We start from the raw sequence: 18696 nt of genomic DNA on the forward strand, positions 1-18696 counted from the left end.
GATTTCTCCCCCAGTCCTTCCTGTTCTGGGTCAGCTACAGGTGCCTGGGTCTCCCACCTTTTCCTAAGGAGAGCTGATGTATGCAGACCTCTCAGTTGCCTTCTGTGCAAGATCAGCTCTGAGACAGAGTTGCATTAACAAAGTCCAGGAATGGACTTTTTAGACCATGGACTTTGAAAGGGTCTGCCTGCCCATTGTGGGTCGGGCTGCAAGCAGTGTGCTCAGATCACACTGGGTTTGGAGGGGATGTTCCCCAAGGCTGTGGCTACCCAGGCCACTGGCTGCTGCTGTACCTGGCTATACAGAGCAGACAGAGCTGATTAATGGGGCTGAACATCTGCAAAAGCCAGGTCTGGGCTTTCCCCATATCTAATAATTCGTTAGCAGTTAAGCCCATTAACTAGAAGCGCTCAGCTGTCACCTCTCTTCCCTGACAGCGGCACGTGCAGCCGTCTGAGCCTGGGACAACAGAGCCCTGCTTGCCCTGGGGGACCTGATGCAGGGAGTGAAATCACATCAATCAGAGAGCAGGGAGCTCGGGAGAATGAAGGGGCTGGAGTGAAGGTTAGGTGCAAGCAGGACATGGTGCCTCTGGAAAGGCAGTCTGGATGGAGCTATCTGAAGGTGCCTTCAAAGAGTATGACTGCTCTGTGCCATTTCCAAGTCAAGCCTCTTTGAGAAACCTTTTGGCAATCCACATAAGGGAAATCCCCTCTGATGGGCCCAGCATCCCATGTACTTCCCAGTTTCTAAGCCATCCTTCAGGCAGCACGAGGCAAAGGACCTGGACCATGCAGTCCAGGAGCTGCCCCCTGCCACAGGTACTCCACAGCCATAGGACCATTCCCAAGCAGTGCATGAGGAAAGAGGGGGTTGGAAAATCAAGCATCTCTCAAACCACAAGGGTCTGAAAGCCCATGGGAAAGGAATGGGGGATGACTCTGAAAGTTCATTGCCAAGATGCAAGGTGGCATTGCCAGGTCTGTAGGATCGTGCCTCTGCTGCAGGCAGTAGGGCAGCAGAGCTTGTAAGGGGGCTGTGTCCTAGGTAATTAGTGCTCTCTGATGAAGGGGTCTTGTTTGGGGGCTGAAAGCCAGTGTTCGTACTGCTGTCGTGTTACTGCCATCCGTGATGGAGAATAAAAAGAGCCAAACAACTCAATGTGGATGTCACCAACCTCTCCCCAATGACTTGGGAGTTGATCCTCATTTCCACATCCCAGCCTTAAGCTTCAGTGCCACCAACCACCCCAACCTCCCTCTGGCCACTCTGGTGGCCACAACCTCCCTTTTTGGCCACCTCAAGTCCCTAAAACCACGCAGCAGCCTCAGCCCTGTTCCTTGGCAGTGATCCTTGGCAGTGGGCACAGCTCACTGGAGGCCTTTGCTCGGGGTTTCCAGAGGAGTGTTTACTGGTTCAGGTCCACTGGCATCTCCATCGCTTGGACTCCTGTACCCTGCCCACCTCTGCGCCAAGAAGAGACTGATTAAACTAATGAGGCAACGCAGCTCCTGGCTTTTTGGGGCTGTGAGCTGCATCCAGCCAGCTCAGGCCAGCACCTGGCGTTGCCTCTCCTGGGACAATCTCCCCCAGGCTTGGATTTTAAAATGCAAACAGAAAATCCCCGTCCAGCTTTTTCTGTGTGGGCAGTGATTGCCTACAACTGGTGAAAAACTCAGTCCAAGATCCTCTGGAGCTACTTGTTACATAGCACTCAGTCCTGGGATGCCTGGAGTTCACCCCCCCTCCTCTCTCACTCCTTTTTTAAAGCCTGCTGATAGAGAATCAGGGTCCTGGACAGGCCAGGGGAAACTCTTTGCCCAGCCCTTGAAAAAAAAACTATGTTCTTGCATGACTCTGGTTTAAACAATAACACATTTAAAACCAAAACAAAAACACCCATACCTTTTCCTGTCTAAACTTTGCTATGATCTGTTTGGGAACTGCTGCTCTGGGAAGACGCTTTTGCATTGTGGAGCCCCTTTCTCAGGCACCCTTGGAAACCCGCGGGGAGCAGCAGATCCTGGTGGGGGTGCCTGCCAGCGGCTGGGGAACCTCGCTGGAAACCCGGCCGTGCAGCAGAGGCTGGCCTCTGACACTGGCATGCTGCTTGGTAAGTGCAATGCACTGAGATGAAGCAATTTATACCTCTGCTCTGCAGAAAGCAGGTATAGGTGCCTAAGGGACAGGGGAGTTGCTCCACACTCCAGATTTCCCCTTGGTGCTCACCCACGCTGGCAGGGTGTCAGCAGTCCCCCGTGTGGGAAGCAGTCCAGCTCCCTCCCTGCTTTCCAGAGGCTGCCGACTCAGTTTTGACTTCCAATTGCTCGTGTGTGGCAGGGAAAACATTTGTTTCTCATGGAGCTTCTGTGGAGCTGAGAAATACAGGAACAAACCTTCTCCCTATGGCACTGCAAGTAGGAGTCTGGGCGTGTTAGACAAAACCAGTCCCCGTGCCTCAGTGTCCCCATTTTGTAACAGGAAAGTGTTCTTGCACTTCCCTGGGTGGTGTTCAGAGGATTGCTCAATTCTCCCCCAAACCTCCACACAAATACACACCTGAAATAACAGACTTTCCACTAACAAAAAAATACTGTATTAGGACAATTGTTGGAAGCGCTCCACCGAAGCAGAGCTCGTCTCACTTTCCCCGCGCGTCCCAAAGCTGGCAGCCACCCCAGCCATCAGTGCATCCTCGCAGGCAGGAACGCTTGTCCTGAGGGTGGGCTGGACGAGAGGACAGCTAGCACCTCTGCTAGCCCGGATCCCGCTCTGAGCAAGCATGGGGACTCAGACGAGCTGGTTTTTCTTCAGGGTGAGCGTCTCCACCTCCTTCATGAAGCGCAGGCACAGCTCCTCCTGCCACGGCAAGGCCACGCACTGCACGGCCACGGGTAGCCCCACGCTGCCATGAAAAGCCTGAGGCACAAACACAGGGGGGAGAGGGCAGGGAGGCATCCTGGGGTGGGGTGGGGATGCTCGTGCCCCCAGGGGGACGTGACGTGACTTACCTTTGCCAGGGTCCGGTCCCACCAGTCTCGGAAGTACCCCTGGTAGCCCTTCAGCTCCTTCTCGTCCTCATCTGTCACCATCGTGACGGGGACGACCCCGGCCGGGAAGTCCAGGGAGTTGTAGAGCATGGTGTAGCTGACTGCCACTGCGGGAGAGAGGGAGCTCAGTGCAGGGCAAACCTTCACCCCTTCTGCGTGCGACCACGGCCCAGGCAAACACCCAACGCCACCTTCAGTTAATGGGTGTTTGCACTGGGAAGTCAGTGGCTGCAGTATGGAAACCTGCCCCTTGGCTCCCACAGACACCAGGGTGGTTTACATGGGCTGGAACTCCAGCTGCCAGAGAACTGAGCTCTTCCCACCACTGGTCACTGCCTGAGAGCTTCCTTCTCCTACCTGAGAGCTTCCTGGGGTAGCCGATACCGAGAGCTGGGCCCAGCATGGGACAAAGCATGACATCCAGGTTCAGCTTCTTCCACTGGGCGATGAACTGTTGGCAAGACTCCTGAGGAGAAAATACACCAGTGGTCAGTGGGGTGGATGTGCTGTCCCCGGGCTGAGGCTCTTCTTGGGCTCTCCGCTGGGCTCCTGGCCTTTCCCCAGGAGTTGTGGGGTGAGCTGCAGCAGGCCTGACCCTGCTAAAATCCAGCAACCCTTTGCTGCTCAGCCAGCAGTCCTCCCAGTGGGCAAAGCAGCCTGTCCCCTGCTAAAACTGGAGGTGGGGAGTGCAGGGGCAAGCTGGGATAAGGGCTTTTTTTCTGAGAAAAACAGAATAGAAATGGTGCTGCAGCTGATGGCCTACATTTTCAGGTGTACAAGAAGAAAATTCAGGCCTGATTAAGGACCATGAATGCGTGAATTACTGTTCTGACCTTTAAATGTGCTGAAAACTTGTACATCCAAGAGAGATCTGTTCAGGAGTGACACGTGTTCCTACTTCACATCACTGACTTGGTCATCTCCTAATGCACTAATGGGCACTGAAACTTGTTTCCAGAAATAAAACAAAAGAACTATCTAAGTCCAAATTGCAGTACTTTACCTCAATTTCCTGGTGAAGACTCCAGAGTTCATCCACTGTGCTGAAAAAGGAAGCAAAACCCATGAAAGTCATTGAGAGGTACTGCAAAGAGCAGCTTTAGGGGGCAGGGAGAGCATCAAAAAGCAGGTGGGCCAAGGGAAGCAGCCAAGGGAAGGAAGGACTGGCAAAGTGCTGGCTTTCCCCTCAGTGGCTGGTGGTCTCATTTCAGCTTCTGCCTGTGACAGAGGACTGAAGACTAATAGCAGCTAGTTGCAGTGCTGCTTTGGCCTGACAACTGTCCAGCCCTGTTACTGCCACTGTGCTGAGGAGGTGGAAGCCCCGACGAATCTCTTCTCAAAGGCCAGGCTGGATGAGACAGCCTGATCCTTTAGCATGAAGACAGATGTACTGTGTCGTGGAGGCACAGCACAAAACACACTCTCTCTGCTACAGGATTTGAGTGCTTTCTCACCCCTAAATGCCCAACATCAACAATGCAGGAAGGAAGAGCAAGCCTTCTTCTCTGTGTGTTTTCCTCTCATCCTATCTTATGGGGCCCCTACATCATTGCATGGAAGATGTATTAACCAGTACCGAAGCTGCCAGCATGTTTCATTCCCACAAGCTTCATCCAGTTCATAAGCAATAGGCCGTGAGCCCCCACCCTTATTCCCATCCTCAGTACCAGAACAGTTGGCCAAACCCTTCAGGGTTATGAGGCTGACATAAACAGCTCTCAGTTTGCTCCCACCCTTGTATTTTCTGCCTTGTATTTTCACAGATGCATGCAGCTAGGGAAGTATCCCTAATGTAGCACACACAGCCACTCTCCAGAGGAGAAACCCAAATTTTCACATTTGGTTAGACTCAGGTTTACTCACTTTGTTCTCATACTTCTTACGATATTTGACAATCGAGGCACCTGAAGAAGTAATAAAGAAAATACCTTACATTAGTCCCAGCTCTGCTCTCTCAGGCAGCTCTATCACAAATGCAAGCTGTTGACTCAGTGCTCAGGCAGGACGTGTGGATTTTCCCCAAAGAGGGAAGAGGAGGAACAGAAATAGCATCACTCCAGTTTGGAGATGTGCCTAAGCACAGCCAGGAAGCCAAGCTTAGAGAATTCCCTCTTGTAAAGTCTTACTGCAACAGGAGACACCTATTGCTTGACTACAATTATGTTAGGAAAAAGTGGACCTTACAAAGGGTTTGGCAATCCAGGACACGAAAGTTTTTAGGCAGTTTGGTAACTTCGCCAACCAGAAGAATGTCCCCATGCTGCCTCTCTCGAGCTCCCCTTCACTGAAAAAGAGGATGTTTAGCTGAGCAGTGTTGGGAAGCAATTACAGTGGATCTCTTGTAGAGGACCAACCCCTCTGAACAGCATACCTAAGTGACAAAAAGGTTTTCTCCATTCCTCTGGGCTCCCCAGATTCCCGTGGTATTTATAGGCTATCAGCACCCAGTTTTGGTCTGTCAGGGCTGATAACAGTCCCAAATGGCCCCAAGGTTCAATTGAATATAAGCTCCCCAGTAAAACCTTCTGCATACCAGCCACTGTCTATATGCAGTGGATCTGCTACCCGTACCCAGATGCCGGCCAGACCCCCTAGCGAGGGCTTTCCCAGAGTGGCACCAATCACACAAACCATCCTGGGTTGCACTTACAACTTCTTGAGGAAGGAGGTGCACCCATCTGCAAACATTCCTCTGAGGCAGAAGTTGTAAGTCACGTAGTCCACGTTTGTGATTTCAAAGGGAACTAGCTGGAAGGATGACGGAAAAGGTGTCAGGGGTGCAAGCACAATCAAGCTGCGTGGGAGAAGCCATCATGGGCTTCTGGGCTCCTTCCTGCAAGGGCTGAAGAATCCTGACATGAGCCCTCTCCAGCACGTGGCCACCAGGTTCTCCCACCCAATCCACCCTTCCCTGAAAATGCAGTTTTCCCTCTGAGCAGTAACTGATTTGTCAAAAGATAGAGGATGGGCTCTGCCACCATCATCACCTGAACAGCCCCAGGGGACAAAGGTCCCTCCAAAACTGGCAGGGGAGGGCAGAGAGCAGGAGTCTGTGCTCTTCTCTTCCCTCCTGATCCTTGTGCAAGGGGAGGGGGAAGGTGTGCAGCCACCACAGTGCCTCACGCACAGCAGCTCACTTGCTGAAATGGGGGAGAGGAGAAAACTGAGATGCTGTAGACGACTGCTGGGCTACAGTAGAGTTGTCATCTGCAGCTGCCTTTCTGTATTTTCCCTAGGCACCTGTTTCCAGATACACAATCAGTAGGTGGCTTCCTATGCAGTGTGCAGTGCACCTGTGGAACTGCTTGCCAAAGGACATCATACAGAAGAGGTGAAATGGGCTTGAGAAGAAACTACAGAAATACTTGGACAGCAACTGATCACAGCCACTGAACAGAGGCGCTCCCTGAGGCTCAGACCAGCACTGCCAGACCACGACTGAAAGCTCCCTGAGGAGACTGCCTCAGGACCCGGTTTGTACAGCACCCAACACAATGTGCTTCTTGGCCTGGGCATGAGTAAATGCACATGGTGCCAAGGAAGCACAGATTTGGCATGACAGTTGGATTCATGCAGCATCCTACCGTGTGGCCAGCATCCTCCAAAAGCTTCTTCGTCTCCCGAATGGCACGTCTCATGGCAGGGCTGGGCATGGTGAAGAAATCGGTTTCGTAGTAGCCTATGCGGAGGGGCTGTGTGCTGGAATACACCTGCGGAGCAAGGAAGAGCTCCAGCTGGAAGGATGTCAGCTGTGTCAGGAGCCAGCAATACACCCATGCTGCAGGCCTGGAAAGCAGCACTCGCCTCACCAACATGTCAGCCCGCGGTACGTGGCAGGCTGGCATGTCCCACAGGGCTACCGGGAGCCACTAGCATTTTGGGCCAAAGGGATGGCAGCTTTTCTCACAGCCCTTCAGCCCCTCTCAGGTCCTTTACCTCTTCATTGAAGGGAAGGGGGGGCACCGTGCTGTCCAGGCTGAACATGTCCTCACACAGGAGTGCTCGCATGCACAGTGCCAGGCTCTCCACGTCTTTTGCCATCGGCCCCACCGCTGCGACCACTGGAGGAGACCAGGAGAGTGTGATTATGGCTGAGGGTCGATTATGGCTTACATGGAGCATGTCCTGTAAAAGCAGGACCTCTAGGCATCGCTTTGACTTAGCCTAGTGTTATCAACAGCTCCCTTCTGAGAATGGGGCTGGGATGCCTACAGGTCCCTTCCCACCAACAGGCCCATGGTTGTTATCCATCAATATGTGCCCTTGATGCCTCCCTTGCATGCCTTACAAAGTGAGCAAAAAGCTTTATCAACCATGACACAAGAACATCCCCTCTGACCACTAACCCCACCTCCCACCAGGCTGTGGCAGGCAGCACAGCACCCTGAGGGTTACAGGGTGTATCTGGGTTTATGTGTTACACAAACCACTCCTCTCAGCTCTTGCACACACCAGCACATTTCTCAGGAACTGTGCTATTGGGGTAGCTCTCTGAAAGAGTCCCTGAAAAGGAACCTGCTTCCCTCTCTGGATGTACTGGAGAAGGTCCCCCATAGCCAGCTCGAGGTCATTCCCAGCCCTGCCTTTCTCCTCTCCCTGGAAGTCAACCATCAATTCCTACCTGACTTCTGCCCTCGGATACCAGAAACGACTCCTTTTTTGCTGCAAAGAGACAAAAAGACAGCAGCTGAGTTTTCAGAGAAGGACAAGGCTTTAAGCAGCAGGAAGTGCTCATGAAACCACTGCCCTCCCTTCGCAGATGCTGGCAGAAGGAGAGGCCAAGGGGAAGCCCAAGGGAGACCCAACCTAGGCCAGAATGGTTTATGTCTGGTCAGTCAGGAACAACTGCTCCCCCCTGTCCCCAGCATGCAGGTGGGGAGATTTCCTCTCTTTCTATTCTGGGGGAACTGGTGCTTCATTCCTCAGAAGATGTCTGGGCAGGAGGGAGAAGTGAGCCCTTCCCGGTACCTCCCAGCTTTCCCCTTGCCCACAGCAGCCTGAGCATCCCAACACAGCAGACCGTAGGGTCTCACCCCAAGAGGTTACAGCATTACTTGAAGTACCTGAGTCTGTTCCCAGTGGGTTTGAGCGCACAGATCCCACAGAAGGCAGCGGGGAAACGCAGGCTCCCTCCTACATCCGTCCCAAAGCCCAGGATGGACCCACCTCCCCCTATAAGTGCCCCTTCTCCACCCGAGGAACCTCCGGGAGTCCTGGTGTAGAGCAGGGGGTTGAACGTCTGACCGAAGATTAAGTTCTTGCAGTCAAAGCTGGAGAGACAGAGAGTGTGCAAATGAGGGGAATGCAGACATCTGCTGGTGTGGACCCTGTCACTTCAAAAAAAAAAATCTTGAGAAGTTTTTTTGACTTGCAAAATCTGTGTGAAAAAAAAGTGTGAAAAAAAAGTGACTTGCAAAATCTGATAATCCCCAGGGCAACCCCTCTGTGTGGCTTTTTAAAAGCAGGGTCAGTCGTTGCCCTGTTACGGTTAAGAAAGGCAAGGCACTTCGTAGGGCTTGGGCAATAGCTGTCCTTGGAGCAGCTCTACCAAAGGTCAGTTGGCAGGGCAGGGGGACACGAGCAGAGCGGCTGCCCAGGGGAGCACACCTGACCTCACCCCACGCCAGTGATGTCGAGGGTGGTCTTGGCAGATATGGCAGGAAGTTTTGGGTACATTTATAATGGTACTGTGTAGTTGACAGAACCGCCACTAAGGGGTTAACTAGATTTAAAAAAAAATAAATAAATAAGTGGCTTAAAAACCAGCCAGCACAAGACAGAAGGGCAGAAATTATTCTCCTCTTCTGTTTCTTTATTTCAAACCAGAATGAATGATCATTCCGAGTAGCTTTAAAACTTAAAGACACTAGGGATATGGATTAGGTGTTGTTCTTGAAAAAAGAGGTGGGAAGTGAGAATTAGACTTGATAGAAGCCCTCACTGGAGAGGAGGGAGGGAGAACTGCCACTCCTGATGTGGGAATGGGGAGGGGGCACCTGGGCTGCTCACCTACCTGATGAGGGACTGGGGAACATTGGTTTTCACAAAGGGAATTGCCCCTTGTCTCTTGAGCACCTGCACCAGCACGCTGTCCTCTGCCATGGGCTGATTGATGTTTTTCACGAACCCTAATGTGGAGTCATGGCCCTGGGAGCAGAGTACAACGAGGTTCACAGATCAAGGACTGCAACTTTCCCTGCCCAAAGTATTTTTATCTAAATCTAGAAACACGTGCATGCACCTCCAACAACACATCCAGAATGTACGTTGCATAGTGTGGTGGTAATAAAATCTAACCAGCCTTCTCTGTTTGCTTGTACGGGAGATGGGCAGCAAATCCTATCACTTGCCATCAGCTATGACAAAGTCCAGCCAGATGCTGAGGTTAAACCTCCCCCCGCCACCAGATTTAAACCCCAGAGGTTTCAGGATACGCGTGGTATTGTGCTCCTGGTACCTGGCAGTTGATGGAGTCCTTGATGCTGACAGGCACCCCATAAAGCAAACCCGGCTTCCCTGGTGGCCTCGCTTGCTGGAGCTGGGTCTCACTTTCCTGCATGTACTCCGTGATGCAGTTGGTTTCTCTGGTGATCTGGAGGGCCTTGGGGGAAGCAGGCAAAGCCACGGGTGAGACACAGCCTGTAGTGTTGCACAAGTGCTTTCTGTTCTGCAAAGCACACCTGCCTCTTCCTGCTTCTCCACCTCCCCATGGGCATCTGGTACCAGGGCAGCCCTTTTTGGTCTTTCCCAAAAGGTTTTTTGTGCCAAACTCCAAACTCTTATCTGGACAGAGGAGGGCCACAGCACCAGCTGGGACATGATGGGCAGAGGCACTCAACACAGCAGATTACAAAAGGCTGTTTTCTGGATCGTGGTTGTAGGGTGGCATAAAATGATAACCCCGAAGTGCGAACCCAGGAGGTGATCAGGGCATTTTGGCTAGAGAATGAAAGTGCACACTGAGTGTTTGAGGTTTGCCAACCCATTTGGAGATGATGAGGAGACAGCAGCAGCACTCCACAACCTCCCCAAGCGGTGGCAGCTCAGCAGTGTCTGAACCAGGCTCGAATCAGCATTTGAACCTTGTGCTGGGCTTCGCCCAGGAGAGGCAGCCCCACATTGGGCAAGACCCTGCCCTGCTGCCCTCGCTCCTCACCTTGCCCAGGTAGGCGTAGAAGACGTGCTCTGGAGGGAGGGAGCCATCCCGGAGCTTCTTGGAGAGCTCCGGCAGAGACAGAGAGAGGATGGACACCATGTTCACCGAGGGATGCTAAGGGAAATGATGAACAGGGAATGACACACTGCTGCTGTCTCTTCCTCCCCCCCTAGTGCTCACTGTGTCGCAGCCTAAAAGCGTCTGCTGTTTAGTGATCAAATGCAATATTTGCCCCAAGACTGCAGTCCTGCTCCTGCCCCAGTGCTGGGAAGCATGGAAGGAAACCTGCGGGGCCAGCAAAAGCCCAAGCATTTTAAAGCCTTGTCTTCCCGGCCAGACCGGTATTACTCAGCCCCTGCAGAAAGCCTTTCTCCAGCCTTGTTCAGACAGGTCTCGGTGGGGCCTGGAGGAGCTGCTCAGTGCAGTGCTAAACTCCAGTGGGAATTGCCTATATTATTAGATATTGCTCCAGCAAGGAAGGAAAATAGACAGCTCTTCCCCTGGCACCATCAAATTAGCAAACCAGGAGCACCAGCGAGAGCCTCAGCTGACAGCAGAGGGTTCACTTCGGGCTGGCAGAAATTTCCCTGCCACCTACTAAACAGCACACAAGTGCATCGTACCCATCCCTCAAGGTGGGCTCTGAACCCGAGCTAGCCCTCTTGAACCACAAGCTGGGCAGCTCAGTGGGACCGCAGAGGGAACGGCACGCGCGAGCCGGATTTATGGCAGCCTGCCTCGGTATGAGCGTCCCTCGCAGCTGTGCCGCTGGACTTTGGCCTCTGCTATAAAACGCCACCTCTGCCACTTCCTACAGCCTCCTTAACAATCGGGCTGAGTGTCTTGCCATGGCGGAAGAGGTGGAAGCAGATATAGCACTTTTAAATGAGAGGCTGGAATTTTCCTCCTCTCGCCGCGAGTTTCTTTTTGCTGACGCCTGCACCGCTGCCTGTTATCCCCCACCGTGCAGACCGCCCCGCGCGACCCCATAAAGCCTTGTCTCCTCCTGCCCTTGCTATGCTCCTGCTGCAGGGGATCGCTGCCTTTCCGGCGGGTGTGGGCACGTGTGGTTAAAAAGAAAATGATAACTCCGGATGAGGAGTCAGGATCCCGCCTCGCTCCCAGGCAAAACTCAGCCTCTGCAGCGAGCTGCACACCAGCACCTGCCCATACCCCGCCGAAAGACCACCCGTCTGCCCCCCCCTTACACCCTCCAGGATCCATCCCCACCCCATTTAGCTCCGGGGCGCTGACCCAGCGCCCACCTGCACCCTCCCCCTTGGATCGCCCGGCGTGTCTCTTTCCACCCACCTGCTCCCGAAAGCTTCTCACAGCCTTCTCCATCCTGTCCAAGCCTTCCTCCTGCCTCTGCCGGGCCGCCTCCACCTTCTTCCACAGCCCTTTCCAGCGCCTCCATCGCAGCAGCAGCAGCAGCAGCCCGGCGGAGAAGCAGCAGAGCAGCGCGGGCAGGGAGCGCGGCGCCGGCCGCATGCTGGGCACGGCCCCGGGGACACCGCGCTCCCTCCCCGCCGGCTCCCGGGGCTGCCTCCGGCCGCCGGGGAGGCGGGGAACGGGGAGGCAGAGCCCCGGGGAGGAGCGGCTGGCAGCCGAGCGTTGGACGAGCTCGGAAGGGAGTTAACCGCTTCGAGGCATCGCCGGCAGCGGCGGGCTGGGAGGAGGAGGTTTGGCAGAGGGAAGGGTTGGAGGGTTGGTAGAGAAAGAGATAAGAAGCCCAGAAGCCGTCCCTCGCTCTGTGCTGGTGGGTGGGCTCTTTCTGATAAGGCTTGCTGGGGTTTGCCTTTCTCCGAGTGTGGCTTTGAGCTTGGGATTTGCGGCTGTCTAAGCGCCTCGCTGGGATTTTTCGGCTCTCGGGGAATAACCTTGGCTAGGCACATCGAAGGAGCGATGCCTGGCTCCTCCGTGCTTCCCGCAGCCAGGCAGCTGGGCGAGGGAAAAAAAAAAAAAAAAAAAGAGAAGAAACCTCCAGGCCTGCCTGCTTCATCCCAGGCACAGCACGGGTGTGTGGCCGTGCTCTGCTTTGCTGCAGCCTGCAAAGTGGTAAACTCCCGCAGACAAGTGCTCGCTGGGGCCCTGCGCTCACTTTTCAGGGAAACTCCCTTAAAATTGCTTTCTCTCCAGCCTTCCGTGGGGTCTGACCTTAAAAATCCTCACCATTTGCAAAAAAAGTTCATGCCCAAATATTTCATGCTCTTGTGGAAAACCTGCTGGGAAGGGTTTGGGATCTCCCCGCTGCCTCCCAGCAGGCTCCCGCTGTGCCTGAGCCACCCCTGGCAGATGCAGTGCCGAGCTAGAAAACACCATGGAGGGCTGCGTGCCCCCGGACCTGATTTTTCCTGCTGCTGTTGCTCAGGCCACCTGCTTCACTTCAGCCTTCGGGCTTCTCGCGGCGAGCAACGCTGCCCTGTGTGTACACAGAGTCCTGGCACCGGCTTTGCTGACGGGTGTAGGGGCCTTGGGAATAGTCAGCCCTCTTAACTCATCGCTTACAGCCTCTTGCTCTCGTTTTGAGGACAAGCAGCTCTCTGTTTATCTGGGTCGAGCAAATTACATGCAAGAATAACCTTTATTTCCCAGAGCCTGTTTGGGTCTCCCCCCCTTCTTTCTTTCATTCTTTTCCTTCCATTTTTTCCCCCTCTTTCAGACCGTGGGGCTCGGAGGATCACAGAGCAAAGGGAGCTCAAAGGGTACTGCAATCCCATGCACGCAGGCTGCTCAGAGGGAAGCAGGCGTGGTGGGGTTGCCCTTGCAGGGAGGATGAAGGCAAGCACCGTGACAGCTCTCTGCTCCTCCCTGCTGCTCGTGCTGCAGCCGGCACACCCTCCTCACCCCTTGGCAGCACAGTGACGAAATAAGGATGTTTGCAGGTAGTAAAAACAGGTGCACTTGAAATATTTTAATATGGGATTTTAACATGCTCCTGCCCCTGCATCTCCCCTGCTGCCTGGCAGGGCTGGAGCCTTTGGGCAAGGCAGGTGGAGAGGTGCAGCCTCTGTCCCCATTGCCCCCACCCCCCTGCATGCAGACGGGTGGTATCACCATGCCCCAGCGATGTTATCACCCCGTGTTTCCCACAGGAGGGGCGGAAAGGCATTGTTCTCCCAGCCATCACACATCACACGAGCTCGGGAGGCCCAGCGCAGGCTGAAGGAGCAGCAAGCCCCGGTCCCTCTGACAGCAGGCACCAGGGGCATGGTAAACACACAGGAATGTTTTCCCTACGCCACCTCCTGGCGCCTGGAGATCTCTGGCTTCTCAAGGCAGAGGTTGGGCTTCGGCGACTAATGGCTGTGTGCGTGTGCAGATATTTCTCGGGTGAAGCAATCCCCTTCTGGCACTCAGTGTCCCGCAGCGGGGAGAGCCGCGATTTATCCACGCGCCACAGGAAGCAATGCCTCCTGTTTGCTGCCCTTGGCTGACTTTGTTTGCTGCCGTTCGCGTCAGAATAAGCAACTGTGCTCTCTTCAGCCAGGAATTCACACAATTCCACTCTCCCATTTCACCCCGGTGCTCCTCAGTGGCTTCCCAGCAGTTAACAACCTGCTCCTGCCACCAGCTGCCAGCCCCCTTCCAGGGCCTGCCCCCCCGGAGGCAGGTCCAGCATTTATATTTACAGCACTTAGCTCACTAACCAGGGAGGAAGAAAGTCCTGCTTCGGGCCTTGGATGAGTTTCATCCAAAACTGAACGAATATCAGCTGTTGATTACAAGAAGATCGTCTGGACTGAGCATGAGGAAGCCTGTTCCTCGCTGAGCTGTGCCCAGGTAACCTCAGGCGTGTTTTGCAACAGATTTGCTATGGCCATGCTAGGTTTAATTCAGGCAGGTTTTTTAAAAACAATAGTGATCAGCTTAGGGCTGATGGATCAGCCACAGCCCTCCAGGAGAAGTGTTCAGCTCCTGAAGTTCTTCAGAGGGACCTGCAGAGGGAACGCCTGAGGTGGAGCACTTTTGGGGTCAAACAGGAAACTGCAGAGAATCTCCCAGAAGACAGTAGCGGGTTTTCTCTTTTTGCTAACAACATGATCTTAAAGAATAAGCTCAGGATGGCAGCCTGCACGGTCCAGAGAGGTGACTGCCCTTTGTCTTCTGCTCTGTGCTTCCATGCCAACACCTTGGAAGTCAACCAGAAGGTGAATTGTGTGACAGCTACCTGCACCATGTCCAGGAAATCAGAAACCAGAAGAAAGGGTTCCTCTGTGGTGTTGGCCAGTGTCCCAGGGACCTGCAGCAGCTGGGGCTCACGTTGGACCCCTGCCCACTAGAGGTTTTCGCTGATAGCAAATTTTGTTGCTCTGATCAGAAACTTTGCTGCCCTTCTCCCTCTGCAGCCAGCTGGGTTCAGACCGGCTCTGGGGTTTCTGCCAGGCTGCTGTGAGATTCCTGAAAATGTTTCCTACAGGAAATATTTCCTACAGGAGAACAGCTGATTCCTGCTGGAAGAAGAAACATCCTTAGTGGTAGGTATTCTCTCTGGTCTTGTGGAGTGCTGCTGTCTCAGGGTTGAATCCCAGCCCAGGTGATGTTCAAGTGGGCAAGCACAAGAAATGCGCACAGGGGCATCCATGTGATGTGCCAAATTACGGAACCTTTGGGCTAGAACGGGGCACAGGATTTTGGTAATTGGTTCTCACCTCATCAGCTGTGCTGTATTGAACGTGGAGCAGCTATTGCATGGTTGCTTGATGGATAATAAGGAAAAGTAGAACAGGTCCTAGCAGTGGGGTCCCCAGGATGGGGAGGACCTTTTCGGAGACCCCTAGGATTGTTTAAAACACCCTAAGCAAACAGTGCACCTCGCAAGCACTGAGATCAGGCTCTGAAAAGCTCCTCTTTACACAAATGGGGGGGTGGGGATTCATTTCTTGTAGTGCCTGTGTTACAGCAACCCAAGTCCAAACAGCTTTGCATTTCATGTGAACATTAAAAAATAAGGAAAAAAAAAATTGAGAGAAAATTTTAGTGGCTAAAATTACTCCTGTAGTTGTTTTACACAGCTGAATGAAGATAATTGTATTGGCAATTGTGAGTGATTACAGTATTATCTGCCATCAAAAAAGTTATTTTTTTGAATGCTAAAGGAATTAATGATACATAAAACTGTGCTTAGATTGAGTGCATTCATCAGCAGAAATGCCTCGTGCTGGCACTGCTACACTGTAATTACTCCAGCAGCTCAGAGACAGAAAGAGAGCAGGAGATATGGGGCTGTTGTGGATACTGGCAAAGATTTACAAACATTTTCATGCTGAGCATCTCTCATGCTTCAGGACCAGGAGCAGAAAAGTTGGTGAAGGGTGGTCAAGTTTGGCCCCTTCGTTAGTGTGTGTTATAGAGCAAAGAACAGGGGGGTCATCTCTGTGTTGAGAACTTTACAGGCTGAAGCCAGCATGGAGAAGATAATCAAATGCTTCTCAGAACAGCCAGGGAGGAGCCCAAGCTGTACAGATGCTGCCTCATGGTGTGTTGGATTGATAAAACCAGAGCTGTGGTCTCAAGCGGTGGTTGCCCAGCTCTGGGAGATGGTGGTGGTGGGGACAGCAGAGGTGGCACCCCCAAGGGACATCTGCTTCTGCCCTGCTCTCTGAATGAGCACGTTGTGCTGCCACGTCAGTGGGGCTGGCAGAAGATAAACGTCTTGGTGGGGATGGGGTGAGGAACTGTGCAAGAAGTGCTTGCTGCGCACCTTGTGGCCCTTCAGCAAGGAGACACGGTGCTGGGAGGATGCTCACAGGCAGGCTCAGCCCAGGGAAGGCTGTTGAAGGGGTTGTGAGCAGTCTGTGCAGAGCAGCAGGATGCTTCCCATGGTGCAAAGAATTTTGGAGGAGGCTTTTAAATGAATTGGGGTAGGTTGCAGCCCCTCTATGGAGCCCATGAGACCCTCCCACTATCATCATCTTTGATGATCCCAATCTTTTTTTTGAAAAGCTGCCTTCTGAGCTGTATAATGAGCTAAATTAATTAAAAAAATAAGAAAAAAAATCGGGGCACAGGCTGGAAAGGGTGCTCGAAAGATACCGCAGCTGGTTGCGTTTGGCCTTTCGGGTGTGAGCCACCAGAGAGCAGGATTGAGCTGCTGTCCTGGTGGAAACCTGCTGCCCGGGGGCTTTTGCGCCCTAAAAACCTGCACTTTGCCTCGATTTGCAAGGGTCACTGAATGGAGCAGAAGGCTCTTTTCTGGCTCATTTGTTGATGGGACAGCTGAAGCTTTTGTGGGGAGCAACTCTGATTTCAAGTGATTTTAAGTGCTCCTATAAAAGGATGAAAGGTTTGCCGTTGGTCTGTCTGAACCTGGCTATTTTTGCTAAGCAGGATATCTCAGCAGGTCTCGATCCTGCAGACTGTCAGTGCTCAGAGACCTGCAGCATCACTGCCATGAGGATTTATTGTAGTGCTCAGGATCGTACCTCAAATCCAGCACATTGCCGACGCTTTGGGATCATCAGAGACATCTCTGCCACCCACTCTAACTGGGTATTGCAGACATGGTTAAACTTATTTGTGTGTGAAGCCAGCTTTTGAGTCTAACAGGAGCAGCCCCAAGTTCAATCCTGACAGCCTTCCTCCAAACAAAAATTATTCCACTGTTTGAGATCAAAATTTAAGTGGGGTCCAAAGTCATGAGTGTGGTCCTGAGACCTGGTGCACCTCAGAGTGTGACTGGGCTGAGCCCAGACCTCCTGGACCACCAGTACTGTGGTTTCCTTGCCCGGACAAAAGCACACAACCCCTTATAATATATTATTAATTATAAATTATATTTAATATAATATATTATATTATAATATATTATTAATTATAAATATTAATATATAATATATTGTTATTATATATTATTATAATAATTATTATTATTATTAATAATTATCATTATTATTTTATTTTATTTTATTTTATTTTATTTTATTTTATTTTATTTTATTATATTATTATTTATTTATTTATTTTACCGAGCTCTGCTTCTGAAGAAGCCAGGAGAGGGAGCTAGCCAGCCAGTTACTGCACCGCCCGGATTTCCAGATCTCCCTGTGTGCCATGGGATGAAAGCAAACACACTTAAGTACACACACTGATTTCCCCAGAAGTCCTGGAGGGAAGGTTTGGTCTGTGCAGACCTGGGGGCGTTCATTTACACAGACAGGATGGGCATCGGGCAGGAGGGGAAACTGAGGCACAGAGCAGGCACCTTGCTGAAGCTGGTTGGTGGCATCCCCCTTGGGGACCCTCAGAGTCCCACTTTGGGTTGTAATTGCCTTGCATCGGTCGGCACAGACCTCCCTGTGTGCTCTGGGTCTGGGGTCGGTGCAGAGGGCCCGTTTTATCACCACCTCCGATGTCACACCTGTACGGACACACAGCTTGCACGGCGCCGATGGCGAGTGGGGATGGCCCTCACCCGTCCCCTTCCTGGAGCAGAAAGCCTCAAAGCACCAAGGTCTGTGCTCACAGGAAGCAAGTGGATCGATCGATCAGCCCTTCGGACCCCCCTGCCTTGTCCTTCCCCTCTTCTCTCCCCTGGCCTAGCAAGATCACCCCTGCGATGGGAAGAAATAAATAAATAACTGAATAAAAATGCTGACGTGGAGAAGTCAATCAGCTTTGTGTGGCCTTGTAATATCTCATTTTATCCGCGCCACGCTTTATTAAATTCTCATAAACCTGTCAATGAGGACAGATACCATTTCAGTTTACCCCATTAGTTCTACACAATGACATCGGGGGAGAGGGAGGCGAGGAGGTGGGAGACGCTCTCGGAGCGGAGAAAAGCGGAATGAATTAAAAAAAAAAAAACAAGAGAGAAACCCAGAGCCGAACTCGGCTTCGTGACAATAATGTAATAACATCGGCGCCCAGGGAAAGTAATTGAATTAAGTGGCTTTTGTTAATGGTTTTAAGATTTAGAAATGTAACTAATAGTTAGGACTCTTTAATGGGACTCTGGTTTTAGGTAACTGCAGCCCTGAGAATAAGAAATGCTTCGCTGTTTAATGTGATGTCAGATAGTTTTGTTACTCCTCCGGTTTCATGCCTGCAAAGCATATTTTGCAGTTTTAAAGCCTGGTGTGTTTATCATCTTCCCTTTCTCACTTCAGACGGAGCTTAATTCGGGAGTATTTGCATGAACCCTTCTTAGCCAGCCCCTATCAGTTATTTGCACCGCCAGGAATAAAGTATTTCTTCGAGCTGCCTTGGAGAACTTCCTGACCGGAGGGTCACTGCTCGGAAGCCTCCTGTCCATTTACATGTTCATTAAAGCAGGAGGAGTGGGTGCTGTCCCAGCGGGCCGGACTCTGCTCCGGGGAGTAATGCCGCCGGGAGCAGTGCCGTTACACCAGGCTTAGCCCAGTGGGGATGGAGGATCCAGCCGACAGGTAGGATGAGCCAGGCGGTTTGGAAATGACTTTCATGGGAACTCGTTCTGCTTAAAATATGATTGGATTTTCATTTGGGGACCTATCAAAGCGCAAGAAT

At 52.3% G+C, this 18696-nt stretch overlaps 1 protein-coding gene and 1 long non-coding RNA gene across 4 annotated transcripts; one reads left to right on the forward strand and one right to left on the reverse strand.

Moving 5' to 3' along the window:
- Positions 1 to 2576: 2576 nt before the first annotated feature.
- Positions 2577 to 11855, reverse strand: LOC118243685 (fatty-acid amide hydrolase 1-like). Its single transcript, XM_035537975.2, has 15 exons — positions 11518 to 11855; positions 10207 to 10320; positions 9508 to 9651; positions 9064 to 9197; positions 8114 to 8320; positions 7672 to 7712; positions 6987 to 7111; positions 6635 to 6760; positions 5701 to 5798; positions 5235 to 5334; positions 4914 to 4954; positions 4054 to 4093; positions 3408 to 3516; positions 3012 to 3157; positions 2577 to 2919 (listed from the first exon to the last, which is right to left on the reverse strand). The coding sequence occupies exons 1-15, from the start codon at positions 11695 to 11697 to the stop codon at positions 2791 to 2793; spliced, it is 1734 nt and encodes a 577-aa protein (XP_035393868.1). The 5' UTR covers positions 11698 to 11855; the 3' UTR covers positions 2577 to 2790.
- On the forward strand, positions 11757 to 17820 carry LOC118243686 (uncharacterized). Of its 3 annotated transcripts, none has more exons than XR_007708616.1 (5): positions 11757 to 11888; positions 12869 to 13091; positions 13302 to 14003; positions 14560 to 14684; positions 17179 to 17820. It is a non-coding gene; the product is annotated as an uncharacterized LOC118243686 (long non-coding RNA). The 3 variants fall into 3 exon arrangements; XR_004777302.2 differs by having other exon boundaries at positions 13302 to 13989; positions 14556 to 14684; XR_004777301.2 differs by having other exon boundaries at positions 13302 to 14684.
- The last annotated feature ends 876 nt before the right edge of the window (positions 17821 to 18696 follow it).

The sequence above is a fragment of the Cygnus atratus genome, chromosome 8, assembly GCF_013377495.2.
Source record: "Cygnus atratus isolate AKBS03 ecotype Queensland, Australia chromosome 8, CAtr_DNAZoo_HiC_assembly, whole genome shotgun sequence".
In the NCBI taxonomy this organism is placed as follows: Eukaryota; Metazoa; Chordata; class Aves; order Anseriformes; family Anatidae; genus Cygnus; species Cygnus atratus.

What these genes read in the sequence shown, in the direction of transcription:
- LOC118243685 (XM_035537975.2), bottom strand. Translation starts at nt 11,697, where the DNA reads ATGCGGCCGGCGCCGCGCTCCCTGCCCGCGCTGCTCTGCTGCTTCTCC. An exon ending in TCTACGCCTACCTGGGCAAG is followed by an intron (nt 9,652 to 10,206) that starts GTGAGGAGCGAG and finishes GCTTCCCCCAAG; the next exon opens with GCCCTCCAGATCACCAGAGA. An exon ending in GTCTTCACCAGGAAATTGAG is followed by an intron (nt 3,517 to 4,053) that starts GTAAAGTACTGC and finishes TTTTCTCCTCAG; the next exon opens with GAGTCTTGCCAACAGTTCAT.